A 15,730-nucleotide genomic window follows, 5' to 3' on the forward strand; every position below is an offset into this window, starting at 1 on the left:
GATTTGAACAAATACGCGACGATGACGTGGTTGCTTTCGAAATTTCCTTCATATTTCTCATAAAATATTGTCTCATTGAATGAAAATCCTCCTTTGACAATTCGAAGAGTTCACTATCAGTATCACGGCGGACTACAACTCAACGCTCGTAGACTAACAAAATTTGGACGCGTGCCAACCGTGCATTATCGCTCGTTTTAGACGTGCTAGTTCGATGTCTAGACCAATCAGATCCCTTGATTTGCACCATCAATATACTGGTATAATATAATGTCTTTTTACTTCTTATATTTCTTATATATCATGTTAGTTTTAATGCATTTACTTCATTCTCAAAATACATTAGACTGATCTGCCCAGTAGTTTTTTAGTTTAAGTTTTTTGACCAAGAATTTCCTAACTTGACACCAAATATCATGGCAATCGGTCCAGCGGTTTTTGACTTTAAGTTGTACACACACACACACACACACACAGAAAGACACTTTGCAAAGCCTATAACACTACTGAACCTTATCAATTCAGTTGTGCTAATAATGCATTATTTTTTCTTTTACTCATTGTCCTTTCACTTGGCATGTTATATAGTAACTTATAATACAGTGACTGACAGTGTATACTTCTATATTGTATTTAAGATCATCCTTTGAATATCATAGGTACAAATTTACAAACAAACATTTAAGAGAACATCTTGCTCTAACACTGCTAAGTAAATAATGTTGCTACAGACATTCAACTGGCTTGAATACCTGAATTGGTCCTGCTCACTACTACTTAACATATTCTGAAGTGTCCATATATGCCTTACCTTATTCCTAGCATCTTTCTCTACTCCAGCTTCTAAAAGACATCTGACAATGTCATTGTGTCCACTCCTAGCGGCAATGTGTATTGGTCCATCTCCAGACTAAGAGAAAACAAACAAGATCCCACACTTCTTTCTTAAAGAATTAGGATCAAGATCCTATTTCCTTCTTCACCTTTTTTTTCAAAATTACCAATGTGACAGCAGAAATCCTACACTCTCCTGAACTCCACAAACCAATTTATTAGAATATTTTAGGTACGTTGAAGTCATGTGGTAACCAATTTCTTAAAATAAAGTTATGTTAGACTTGCACAACTAAAATTATACATACACTTCGTAATCATGTACTGTTTATGGTTCATTAGTATTCATTTTTCTTTCAAGATTGACAGTTTGACAGTAGAAATCAGGCACTCTCCAATATATGCTGTGATCATGTTATGCACAGTTAATAAATGCATGATCATTGTGTTAATCTTGGCTGAAAGGTCATTCATTCTGGTGGATATATCCCTTGTATGATGGCATCTACATAAAAAGTAATAGTACATATGCCTACAACTGTACCTTGTTACCGACATTCTTATCAACTCCACTCTCCAGAAGATACTGAACTACTTGTGTGTGTTTATTCTTTGCAGCCAAATGAAGCACAGTATTTTCACTCTACATCAGAGAACAGGAAATAAAAATATCATCAATGGTATTATTATCACAACTGTTCAGTTTACATGGTAATTTTTTTATCCACATGCCAATTCATACATGCATGTTTATCCAGTTACCCAACCACCCCTCCTGCTATCTTTTCTTTATCTGTTTTCTTATCTTATCATTTCTTATTTGTTGTTTCCAATATATAATATTCAACTGTTGCTATTCATTACATGGTATTATTTCTAGGCATATTTGTATCCATTGAATGTTTATTCATTTGCGCACCGACAAATGTTTCTTCAGAAGATTATACTGTCATATGTCTGTCGGATGAGGTTATGGTTGCTATGGTCAGTTGTATCAATATATGTCTCAAACAATATCTGAACAATAACATCTCTAGTCCCCACCACATTTATTCCAATCCACTAAGAACCTTTTGAGGTATAAGTTTTGACCATTCATGTTGTTAGACCTATTTTGCATATCATCGTGTAGATCATGTACAGAATTTTTCTTTATTTACACAACCCTAATAAATTTCAACCCATCTGCCCAGTAGTTCTGGAATTTATAGAGACTCAGTTACATTACACCGATGTTTAATGTTTAATAATTTCAGGTATATTAGCTTTCATTCATACTTGCTAGCAGGTAGTGTGTAATGATAATTCTTATCTTATATTAGCTTTCATTCATACTTGCTAGCAGGTAGTGTGTAATGATAATTTTTATCTTATATTAGCTTTCATTCATACTTGCTAGCAGGTAGTGTGTATAGATAATTCTTATCTTATATTAGCTTTCATCCATACTTGCTAGCAGGTAGTGTGTATAGATAATTCTTATCTTATATTAGCTTCCATTCATACTTGCTAGCAGGTAGTGTGTATAGATAATTCTTATCTTATATTAGCTTTCATTCATACTTGCTAGCAGGTAGTGTGTATAGATAATTCTTATCTTATATTAGCTTTCATTCATACTTGTTAGCAGGTAGTGTGTATAGATAATTCTTATCTTATATTAGCTTTCATTCATACTTGCTAGCAGGTAGTGTGTATAGATAATTCTTATCTTATATTAGCTTTCATTCATACTTGCTAGCAGGTAGTGTGTATAGATAATTCTTATCTTATATGAGCTTTCATTCATACTTGCTAGCCGGTAGTGTGTATAGATAATTCCTATCGTATATTAGCTTTCATTCATACTTGTTAGCAGGTAGTGTGTATAGATAATTCTTATCTTATATTAGCTTTCATTCATACTTGCTAGCAGGTAGTGTGTATAGATAATTCTTATCTTATATTAGCTTTCATTCGTACTTGCTAGCAGGTAGTGTGTATAGATAATTCTTATCTTATATAGCTTTCATTCATACTTGTTAGCAGGTAGTGTGTATAGATAATTCTTATCTTAAATTAGCTTTCATTCATACTTGCTAGCAGGTAGTGTGTATAGATAATTCTTATCTTATATTAGCTTTCATTCATACTTGTTAGCAGGTAGTGTGTATAGATAATTCTTATCTTATATTAGCTTTCATTCATACTTGCTAGCAGGTAGTGTGTATAATATTTCTTAACTTATATTAGCTTTCATTCATACTTGCTAGCAGGTAGTGTGTATAAATAATTCTTATCTTATATTAGCTTTCATTCATACTTGCTAGCAGGTAGTGTGTATAGATAATTCTTATCTTATATTAGCTTTCATTCATACTTGCTAGCAGGTAGTGTGTATAGATAATTCTTATCTTATATGAGCTTTCATTCATACTTGCTAGCCGGTAGTGTGTATAGATAATTCCTATCGTATATTAGCTTTCATTCATACTTGTTAGCAGGTAGTGTGTATAGATAATTCTTATCTTATATTAGCTTTCATTCATACTTGCTAGCAGGTAGTGTGTATAGATAATTCTTATCTTATATTAGCTTTCATTCGTACTTGCTAGCAGGTAGTGTGTATAGATAATTCTTATCTTAAATTAGCTTTCATTCATACTTGTTAGCAGGTAGTGTGTATAGATAATTCTTATCTTAAATTAGCTTTCATTCATACTTGCTAGCAGGTAGTGTGTATAGATAATTCTTATCTTATATTAGCTTTCATACATACTTGCTAGCAGGTAGTGTGTATAATATTTCTTAACTTATATTAGCTTTCATTCATACTTGCTAGCAGGTAGTGTGTATAAATAATTCTTATCTGATATTAGCTTTCATTCATACTTGCTAGCAGGTAGTGTGTATAGATAATTCTTATCTTATATTAGCTTTCATTCATACTTGCTAGCAAGAAGGGTGAATAGATAATTCTTATCTTATATTAGCTTTCATTCATACTTGCTAGCAGGTAGTGTGTATAGATAATTCTCATCTTATATTAGCTTTCATTCATACTTGCTAGCAAGTAGTGTGTATAGATAATTCTTATCTTATATTAGCTTTCATTCACACTTGTTAGCAGGTAGAGTGTATAGATAATTCATATCTTATATTAGCTTTCATTCACACTTGCTAGCAGGTAGTGTGTATAGATAACTCCTATCTTTATGACATATGAAGCTCTTCATGTATATCATGATATATCCAGTGTCCCAATGAAAAAAAAAGATATATGAGGAAATTATCCTAAGAATAATTTATGGAATTGCATAATAATCATACAATTAGAAAAAAGTTATTTTACATAAATTTGGTGATTATAATAGCATGTACACAGTCACTATTGACAGTCACTGTTAATGTTGAAGGAACACATCCTACATCGTCACACAAAACTCAACTCTGAAACCAAACCCAATTATATCTCAATCTAATCTGATTAAAATCTGATGTGGTGAAAGTGGCCAGATGCCTATATTTACCTCTATTTCCATTGTTTCATATCGTTTGTTTTGTTGTGGGTGATCGCTGCCTTAATTCCCATGTGATCACCCAGAGCAAAACAAACTATACAAAATAATATGAATTGACTGAGGTAAATAAAGGCATCTAGCTGCTTTCACCATGTCAGATTTTAATCAGATTGATCTCTATCCCTACATTCTGACACAATAACCTCTTCATCGCATCTTCATTAGTCTTTCCTCACCTCTACTAGTAGTATGCAAACAGCAAGCATCTACTCAAAATTATCTCCTGCACATTTTATACTCTTAATCAGTATCTAAACTACATTCCTGTGTTTAGTACCACAGCTTACAATATTACACAACCAACTTTATAAACCAAGGAGAGTTTGCACGATTCCTCCATGATATCATTCCAACTGCCAATCAGCAAACAAGTAATCTCAAGCATTAACAATAATTAGAAGTTGATCACAACAATGTGTAACAGGGCCACTGAAACACAGCCACTGAAACCCTACCCATCAAAATGAAAGCAACTCAAAACAATGATACATCCCTTCACAAACCAATTGGGGAAATTCATCACCCACCCCGATGACACCCAATCACTCCATCTCCAGTGTACTTGTGCTATATCCAGTCTCAGATATCATTGCAGATGCTGACATGTCAAACATGCATAGTATTGTGTAACCATTTGCAACCTCCACAACACTTGGTAGCAGAGACTGCTGCCACCAGGCTTGCCAACTACATTAGAATCCTTTTTTATTGAACAGGAACTATCTATGATCATATTTAATTCCATTATTCTTACTTTACCCAAAAATTGATTTTAATACACATACTATCTTTTAATTATAACTAAAACTTACAAGATTTAATGTATGTATACCAATGCAGCAGATCATTATAAGTGACATCTGATATTTGAAATTTATCATCCATGTGGGTACACCTACCTTGTCTTTCACATCTAACTTGGCTTTGGCTTCCACTAAACACGTAACCATGTTGAGATTGTTGTTAGAAGCAGCAATATGCAATGCTGTGTAACCTTCAGCTGTAACCACATCAACGTCTTCAGTCCCTGTCTCTATAAGTTTCAGGGCAGACTCTGTGTCACCATTTAAAGCTGCAATGTGTAGGTCTGTCCAGCTCTGTAAGACAAAATGAACTTGTTTGAGTGGTAATCTAAAACTCTATAAGTCCCCATGTGAGATATACTCCATGTCAATCTGTTCAACTCTACCAGGCAAAGTGAAAATACCTATTTTACAACAAAACCACTTGGACATATAGGATTCAATAAACAGTAAAGTGTTCCTGGCCAAGAAGTCTTGGCGAGGAACACTTTATTGTCTATTCTATATATGCAAATGATATCATAAAACTTCCCAGTTCTGATCTATGCAGTGATGGGTTAGAACCAATTCACAAGATATTGTAAATTTACAGACTTTATATGATAACTGATACCAACACATGAAATGGATGATGCATGCAAACTCACGTAATTGTATTTTAAACAACAAATTTAAGTGAATATTTTGAGTCATGTCTTCAAACTGTGGTATCAGCAGTTGCACTGCAGTGTAATACCAAAAATCATGAGTGCATACCCGTATGCAAATTATATGTAAACAAGTCATTGAGAATGACATTATCACTACTCTGATCATGCAACAACATTTGTGAACCTAAAACAAACAGACTTAGATATGTTGTGTGTGCTTGTTGGACATGGAATATGCCTCCAACAATAAAGGATTGGTTGGGTATGGGGGATCATATCACGATGGAAATGGAGTCTGAGTTATGGCTTTGGTCATGGAAAATTCACAAACAAAATTGGATCGTATCATGACGAAAATGGATATGCACATGTATGTCATAGAACGCTGTCCTAATACCAACTTTGAATGAGATCTGTTTAAGCATGTCTGAGTTATGGCTTTGGACATGGAAAATTCACAAACAAAATGGCTGCCAGGCAGCCATATTGGATCGTATCACAACGAAAATGGATATGCACATGTATGTCATAGAACACTGTCCTAATACCAACTTTGAATGAGATCTGTTTAAGCATGTCTGAGTTATGGCTTTGGACATGAAAATTCACAAACAAAATGGCTGCTAGGCGGCCATATTGGATCGTATCATGACAACAATGAATATGCACATGTATGTCATAGAACACTGTCCTAATGCCAACTTTGAATGAGATCTGTTAAAGCATGTCTGAGTAATGGCTTTAGACGGGGAAAATTTGCAAACAAAATGGTTGCTAGGCGGCCATATTGGATCGTATCATAAAACAAATTGACGTGCATATGTATGCAATAGCATGTTGCCCCTGTACCAAGTTTGAAAAAAATCGGTCCAGGCATCTCCAAGAAACAGCTGTGGACGGACGGACGGACGCACGGACGGACGCACGGATGGACTGACAGACGCACGGACAGACGAACCCAATCCATAAGTCCCCGTTGCGGACTTCGTCTGTGGGGACTAATGAGTGCACGATCATTCCTTGTCCATGAAATTGCTTTATCACATAAAAAATGACTTTTGTGACATTTGTTCTGTTTTGGACAAACATAAAAAATGTACATGTATAACATATAACAGAACCGCATAAGGTATCAGTGTCAGTTGGTACTAGGAGTATATTTGCACTCATAATTACTACCATATATGAAAATTAAAAGTCAAGATCTTTTATATATAGCTTTAAGAATATAGAGCAAACACACATCAAAATAACTGATCAGATACAAACAAAGCCATTCAATTTGTCAACGAAATTGGAAAGATTTTCTGCTGTAACCTTTGGCACTTTCTCTGGTTTCCAGATCTCTTTCTTTTCTGGAGATGAACTGCTATCCTCTGCTTTTTCATCTTCACCAAGTAAGAACATCTTGACTTTATGTATCAGCTATTACAGGTGTACACCATCATAATATAAAGATAAATAAAGAACAGGGAGACTTTAATTTATCTACAACAAAATCATACACTCTGTAGTACACTCATCAGGCATTAAGTGTCAATTTATGTAAAGTTATAAATTTCACCTCATCTTTAAGTGAAACTTATGAGTTTGAATATTGCTTTTTGAAAAGTGCATGCCTTATCTCAATACAAAGGCAGTGAAATGTTTTTATCAATTGGAAACTGTACAGGTATCTATCAAATATATGTTATTTTGTAGACATTACACAACACACAGATACAATGTATGTACAGCCATCAAAATGCTGATGATTTCAACTATCATTACATAATGCTCACACAAAACCTTATATTTTATTTATTTATCTTATTTATTTAATTTATTTAAAACACTGCATCCATAAATGGGTTTTCGTGCAGATGTTAAAAGAAAAAAAAATATAAATGTACATAAAGCAGAACACATACAATAAAAACAGTAAGGTGGAAAAAAAATCTACAATGACACATAAAATAACACAAAGCTATTTGATTCTATTGTTTGCAACAATGGATAAAATATATTGGCACTAAATTTCTCTAAAATGTAAAACAAAAAACATATGATACATGGAGACTACATTAAAGGGTCTATTTGAGTGTGAGGGGCTATGTCTTCTATGAGGGACTTGTTCTTTTGATTATTAACTTAATATTGAATGAAAAAATACAAGGTCCTTGTATCAACTTTTTTGTTAAGACTCTATTTCTTAAGTGAGGTGTTCCAGTGAAAGTGTTTTCCCATGATGCTTTGTACCAGTGCGACTTTTTGACATTGTGCATTCCCAATGAGTAAAATTATTTCATTTCTAACTCTAGAAAAACTGTCACCGGATGATTTTTATTGTGAAGTCTATTCAGATTTGTTTGACAGCAATTTTCTGTTTTGGGTCATTTTTGTTGGGGGGGGGGGGGGGGGGGGAATTCATAGTAAAAATAAATAACAGCTTCAAAACTTATCAATGTCCATACACTGTGTTTACTGAGTTCAATACATGGTAATTGGTATATTGCTCTCCTGTACTGGTTGGGTAAGAAAACAAGCGACCTATCGGTCAGAATAGCTCCGCTGTTTGTTTTTTTTGTTTTTTTTTATTTTGGTGACATGTAGAAGTGGCTCAGTTCTAAACTATGCAGTGTTGTTTTAGCGATGTAATAAAGTGGTTACTGGTTTCATATGATGTCTCACTATAAAACACATTTTACACAGAAGTTGGTAATGTATTGTACTTTTATACCATAGTCACCATTTTATAACAAAAATCTACTGTTATGAAAAATTGCACAAAATCTCTGAAAAAAAATGACTGGGAAATGCACACAAGAAAAAGAAAAAAAAGAGGATTTTGAGGTTGGCTATAAATAATTCCAGTGTCTTACAGCTTTAACCCTGGAAAATGTTAATGATGAATGAAATAAACTAGGGATCTAAAATAATTTTGAGGCAATTTGAATTTCAATTTTCTAACAAATTTACCAAGTCAACAACATTCAACTTGTACTAGTTGTAGTAGATATATATAGGGAAGAAATGTATTAATCGCCATCTTAGTTTCCAAGTACCCGGAAGAGAGTCATTCTCAGCCATACGTTACAGTGGTAACACTCGTTCATGTTCGATTACCTTTCATAAAGAAAACACAACGAAATGGTTGTAGTGATCTTTTTTTTAAAATTTCTTTTCATCACAAAAACAAAATCTGTGTGATCAAAGGTGTTGTAAACTAAACCAGAAAGAATTATCGGACTGGCTAAACTTCCCGCTGAACTGGAGTAAGGTCCAAGCCTCGATAGTACGTGAGGAAATCGTCTCAAACTAGTGATACAACTTTCAAAATATAACTTGACATGTTTTCATTTGTTAGAGTTATACAATTCAAAACGGGTTTTCACTCGAAAAAAACAATTCTGTGAATAATGACACTCTGAACGCAGCGATTTCTCGGACGATGTTACCACTGTAACGTATGGCTGGCAACGACTTGCTTCCGGGTTAGTCCCTCGTGCATCCGGGTACTTGGGATTGTCGCCGTACGGAAACTCACATTGGTAATTTTGACGCTGTAATTTTGCCACCAATATTTATCGTACAAAAACAAAACTCCATAAATGAACCACAAAGTACTTTCCCATTCAAAATGTGATAATTTTAGAAAGAGTATTATCGTTTTTATTGACGACTGACTCTGTCAAAAATCGTCCCATACACTTCAGTTCAGGCATGCACGACTTCTCAAAGTGACTTTATCTTGAGGTGCGTATACTGGAATGAACCATTCTGTAGGAGGGTGGAGAATTTGGATTTGAAGTTTACAACCCTGTTAGAACAAATATTTGTCATTTGATGGGCGCACAATGCATAGAATTAAGACTACAGCACATATTACATTGATTGTTTGATGACAATAGAGTCTTTTGAAAAGTTGCAGTTTACCTAAAGTCTTGCGGACTGATTTTCAATATGGCGGTGGTCATAATGCTCATTAACATATTCATTTTTTTTTAAATTACAAAAAAAAATCATCAAAAATAGAAAAGAAGACGTGCTGACTTGAAATTAACAAATCTAAGTAAGCTACCCCCTGCGCATCAACACACCAGATATCAAAGCAATCTGACTTGAAGTTTTCAAGGAGATGATGAAAATGACATTTTATGAAAAAAAATCATAAAAAATTGAAAATGGCACAGATCAACTTGGCATGAACAAATCTGAATAGCCTTCCCCAAGGGAACATGCACACCAAATATAGAAGAATTCTGACTGTCACTTTCGGATAAGATAATGAAAATATAAAAGTTTGACGGACACCTATGATTCACTCTACTCTCTATACAACCTATACCTAAAGCTACGCTTTCAGCTTTCGCTGACAGCAGAGCTAAAAATAGGTAAACTCACTGTCATAAATTGATTTAGAAATCCATATGAGCACTGCGACAAATAAAGCAGTCCCTTTACAGACCATTTTCCTTTAGATATAGGCAAAAATAACAGTGAATGCCAATATGCAAAACCACAAAATTAAGTGCATACAGCTCACAAGTGAGTGTTTACTCTCTACACTAGATTAGAACACTCTTTAACTGCGCAGTGAAGACACACAGTATTTAATATAGTAAGTAAAAAGACTAGTTTTCAACCTTATATGACTTTTGTATATGCTGTGAACTTAGATTTTTGTATCATATGTTTATCACAGTTATATATTCCATACTTACCTCTGTTAAGGGTTGGTTTTTGAAAGTGTACCTTTTCACCATATTAAACAAATCTGATAGGAGTTGTTGACATTTAGTCATATCTTTCTGTATCTCATCAATCATTTGCTGTTTCTGGTCTACTAGATTCTGTAGCTCTTTCACCTTTAGAGAGAGGAATTCATCATCCTGTGTAGATTGTACCTTAGACTGTGCCAGTTGTCTTGATAAAGTTTCTACTTTCTTTTGTGCATCTTTTAGTAGAATTTTCCTTGTTTCCAATTCAAAGTCTTTGTGACCTACAGACACTTTCATTACTACCTTAGATGATTCCTTCTCCTTCTTTAATTCTCCATTTTCTATTGTGAGGTTTCTGATCATTCTTAAGTACTCTTTTTCAGATACTGCATCTGTCAACAACGGAACACCTCTGAGATTTCCACTGTTTGTGTCTGCATATTTGCTGTCAATGTCTATACCATCACTGTTAAGATCTGTGAAATGTAAAATACATGTTATTTGTTTCTAGGATGACTCAACAATAAAGCTGACTCAAAGTTGTGTTGTCAGAGTTGAGGCAAGTGTTGCCACCGACTGTGTAGGCTTGACAAAATTTACTGTTAGCAGTACATTTTGTTTTGTAAATGTAGTTTGGAAGACTCATTACAGCCCTACCAGTAACCATCATAGTGGCCATCCTTGCATCTTAATACTGTCATGGTCATGTCAGTTGTATACATAAAAATAGCTATATAATTCTCAGCGTGTTATAATTAAATGTTAAGCTAATACTTGCTATAGGTACATTAACATCCTGTTGGGTTTTACCTCTGGGTTTTACTTGTCAACATCAATTTCTCGTGCATACAAAGTATTCACAGTCATTCAAATGACATAATAGGGTAACATCAAAACAGACAGGGTTATATCAGCTGCTTCATTATCATGTCATATCATGTCAATTTATTTGGCGGGCCACTACCAATAACAGTGGCTGTAGCATAAGTGAGGTATAATTCTAACTTACATCTCAGTCCATTAATATAGTAGTGTTATATTAATAACTTATAGTTGTATCCCCATAGTATAGCACTACCATACTTGTGAAATGAACATGATAGTCAAAATAAGTTACAAGTTGATGAAAGAGTCATACTTTCTACTATATTCTTTAGATTTATTTGATTATTATGCACAATAATATTTTTAGCTTACACACACATTGACTTGTACACTTTTTTGGTCACAGTCAATAGTTATACTACAAAGCAGCATTCACAGTCAAGGTATTTATTAAACTGTATAGGTATGATAATATTACTATATCAATAGATTCTGTGACATGTAAGATAACAACTAAAGTCTTACTAGTCAAGTACCTTGGTTTGATGTTTTTCACAGAAGATGAATATCATCAAACTGTTTGCAAGTGTACATGTACAATGTCATGCATATTAACAAGAAAATACTTGTGACCTACAGTTTGTCACTACTCGTCTAGCAACTCATACTATGACTTTAGGTCACTCATATTTTCCTTTGCTGAACGGAGAAAAAATTTTGGGGGAAATATCTAGAAATAATGTCTCATGTTATAATTGCAATTGAGGGCTATTATAGGCATTTACTTACCATTGATGATGTGCCTGTATATGACTTTACCACTTATACAGTGGTGTTGATTTCTATCCAATAGGCATAATACTTACCATCAATGATGTGCCTGTGTATCACTTTTCCACTTATACAGTGGTGTTGATTTCTATCCAATACCAGTAATTTCTTTATACCAAGCAAAGATAACATTCCTGCCTTGGCACTCATAAGTTTTCTGAGTAGGCCTCCAGACTTTGTTTTAAGGACTGCAACATTTCTGATTTCTTTAGCCACCTGGTCAACTCCTTCTGCTTTCACTTTGTAGTTCTGCCCTGCTTTCACAGCTTCATTGTGGATCTTACTGATAACTTTTTCCACTTTCCTTTTGTCAAACATATCAGGGTCAATTGATATGATAGCAAGGACTGTTCCTGTAATGATTGTATTGGAGAAAACAGGTTGAAATGTGTACATTCATATCATAAATTATGGAGGTTAAAATTGACTGTACATGTACACGGAAATGAATATATTACTTAGTTAAATAATTTACATCTCTAAGGTTCAACTGGGCTAAAAACATTTGTCTTGTTTGTGGATTATAAGAAAAGACTCCATTCACCTTTAGACCGTACAGCAGCACATTCATTCTTCTTTGCTTGCTTTGCATCAACAATCTTGTCCTTTGTATGTTGGGCTTCTTCTTTGGCAATAATCTAATTATCAAATGAAAACATTCTTCAATAAGCTGGGCAGACAACACACTACATGCATGCACATCTGTATGTTTACAAGCAGGTTTAAAAAGACAACAACAACAATAATATGTAGACAAAAAGATTAAGCATGATGCAAGTATATGAAGTAAAAGTTGAGAATACATTGTATACAGATGAGATTTAATGAACTTACATTGTAGTAGCAAAGTTTTAACCTTTGTGAATGTTATGTCACTAACATTATGCCTTGCTTGCTATAAAGTGTATTAAAGTGTATGATAGCACCATCACAGCAAGCATATGGAGTATTAACATGCATGTCACAAGAGGGCGCCCTCTGTGTTGTGAAACTTATCAATTGGATGTTGTTACAACTGATTTCCTTGGTGATGACAATGGTGTATTTCTAAGAATGTGAAAAAGCTGGGTCAATGTAGAGGATGCTTGAGAATGACTATACAGTCTATAGTAACCATAAAACTAATGGCTTCAAGATAACACTTGCAATTAAAGTGCACAACTGACTATTAATAAATATCTTGAAATTGTTTGTCTATAGGTTTGTGGCTAGTCATTCCAAAGTTTATTTTTGGAATAGTCCCTAAAATATACAGTACAGACTTTACACGATAATAGGTACTGCCAAAATGGATCAAGTCTACTAAAAGAATATGTATGAATGTGGTCTCCACTTAAAATCTAATCTCTGTACCAGACTAAGGCCTAAAAAAATTGTTCTGGTACCCGACCCCCACCTAGCTTTTCACTGCCGACCTGTTACTTTTTTACGTATTCCAAAAAAAAATTACAAAAATATTGAAGTTTCACAAGAAATAGTGGATGTGGAAACTGAAGACAATCTAAACCCTTCTTCCAATCTGTAATGGCTCTATATCTGATAGGAAGAAATAAATAACACAGAGACCATTTGGAAAACAATGGAAAATCTCAGCTAAGACATTCACAGAAATAAAATATAATAAAATAAAATAAAAAATCTACCTACCCTCCCTATTCTAAAATTGAGCATAATCGAAACCACACAATTTTTTTATGGCCTAAGTTGAAAACTGACTTGAAATGGTTGTGAATGTGATGACTGATGGATACACTGACAAAGTTTCCCAGATCATGTTAACACATTTCATACCTTATGGGGTAGGTCAGGAGTGCTTTGTCTACTTTCGGTTGACAGGCCAGAAGCACATGTGCCTTCCTTATTAATGGTGATGAGCTCTTTGTTTTCTCCACAGATACCACAGCTCTTCTCTTTTGGTTGAGGCACATCTACATGTACATGAAATTAAAAATTTGACAAGGTATGGTATTTGTCTATCACCTTGCAACTATAAACAATTCAGCTAAAAATTGAACATACATTTTTTTTGAGGCACGTAACCTTTTTCTTAACCGTCACATTGTTGACACTAACACCTATGGTACATTCATTTTGATTGTCCACTTTCTTCAACAATGCACTCAATGTAGTACCTTTCTAAATACTGATACGTTAAGTAGTTATTAAAAAATACAATGATACAGTAATATTCACCACTGCCTTCAATGATGACCACATTTGCCATGTAGGAGCGTTTACGTCACATTTTTCGCAACTTTCTTTCGACTTTTTAACGGTAGTGCTGCATAGGAGTTTGGCGTAGTACATGTATATGACAGTCTTATATATGCCAAGACATATTGCAAGTGCTCTTAAACCTTATACTTGATTTGTGCTTGAAAATATGTATTGTTTTCCATCATACCTTCTAGATCTCTTGTAAGTATAAGCTTACACAGTTCATACTGCCATCTTTCAATAGTTGTCTGTAATGGTATCCTAGTTGCACTTGATCTTTCAAGGATATTTTCAGTGATAATATCTTTCTCAAACAGCCCATTCAGTTTTCCACTTTTATAATCTTGCCAAAGAGATTCCAGTGAGTCCAGATTTGAGCAGTCCAACACCACTGATAAACAGCCTTGCCCCACTTTTTCCACTTCTAGTCCTTCCATACTTTCTACATGGTCTCTCACCAGAGGAAGATCATTCAGTGATGTTATTTGCTCTAGACAACCATCAATGTCTTTCATTGTCAATGTTGCTTCTTTTCCAGAGTGCATGGTCCATTCAGTAGGTTCAGTTGGATTCACTTTCATTTCTATCTTGCTAGAAGTACCTGTTGTAAAACAATAACCAATGTGACATTAACGTAATATTTTTGAAGTATTTATTTGTACAAGTATTCTAAAACAAGTCTTTGTAGAAAACATAGTGCCCCCCACCCCCTCCCCACCGAGTCAAATACTTGTGATTGAATTGTGGCATGACTTAAAATAAATTAGTGACAACAAATATAATGCTTAAAAGTGTCTGTGTTATGCAGAAAAATGCTGAATATCAATAATTTACCCTGAAGGTCAAAAACAAGGTAAAAGACTGGAAAGAAATGTTAATAGACATGTATCTCTTGTTCTGTACTACCTTAAAGGGTAGCCAGTCATAACGGCCCGTGACCATAACGGCCCGTGGTCAAAACGGCCCGTTTTTGGAACACCCGGTGGTCAAAACGGCCCGTTTTGGAAATCACGTAGTCAAAACGGCCCGTAGTCAAAACGGCCTTTAACCAAAACGACCTGTGGTCATAAAGTCCCGTTTTGGAACAACAAACAAGCATATACAACAGAGTCACATCATGTTTCAATGGGCTTAGCAAATACGGAGTGGTCCAATGTGATTCACTGAACTCTTCAAGGTCACAACGAAAACTTTATAGATGCAGCATGCACGGTGTACAGAAGCTTTGGGTTATACCACTCAACTTCGTCAGTGTCAGGGGATTTTAATGTCAAAGTTTTCGTCAGTCGCATCGAACACATTGTTTTATT

The 15,730-nt window shown here is 34.5% G+C and overlaps 1 protein-coding gene across 1 annotated transcript in view; it reads right to left on the minus strand.

Annotated features, from left to right (window-relative positions):
* LOC144433050 (uncharacterized) overlaps positions 1–15,730 on the minus strand; it is a 52,154-nt gene that overhangs the window by 11,603 nt on the left and 24,821 nt on the right. The window contains exons 7-15 of the mRNA XM_078121362.1: positions 14,608–15,021; positions 13,995–14,131; positions 12,748–12,841; positions 12,239–12,556; positions 10,551–11,023; positions 7,165–7,272; positions 5,294–5,491; positions 1,379–1,477; positions 812–910 (exon numbers count right to left, since the gene is read on the minus strand). Of these exons, the coding sequence (XP_077977488.1) occupies positions 812–910; positions 1,379–1,477; positions 5,294–5,491; positions 7,165–7,272; positions 10,551–11,023; positions 12,239–12,556; positions 12,748–12,841; positions 13,995–14,131; positions 14,608–15,021 (1,940 nt within the window). The remainder of the gene's footprint in view (positions 1–811; positions 911–1,378; positions 1,478–5,293; positions 5,492–7,164; positions 7,273–10,550; positions 11,024–12,238; positions 12,557–12,747; positions 12,842–13,994; positions 14,132–14,607; positions 15,022–15,730) is intronic.

This window comes from Glandiceps talaboti, chromosome 3 (genome assembly GCF_964340395.1).
Source record: "Glandiceps talaboti chromosome 3, keGlaTala1.1, whole genome shotgun sequence".
In the NCBI taxonomy this organism is placed as follows: Eukaryota; Metazoa; Hemichordata; class Enteropneusta; family Spengelidae; genus Glandiceps; species Glandiceps talaboti.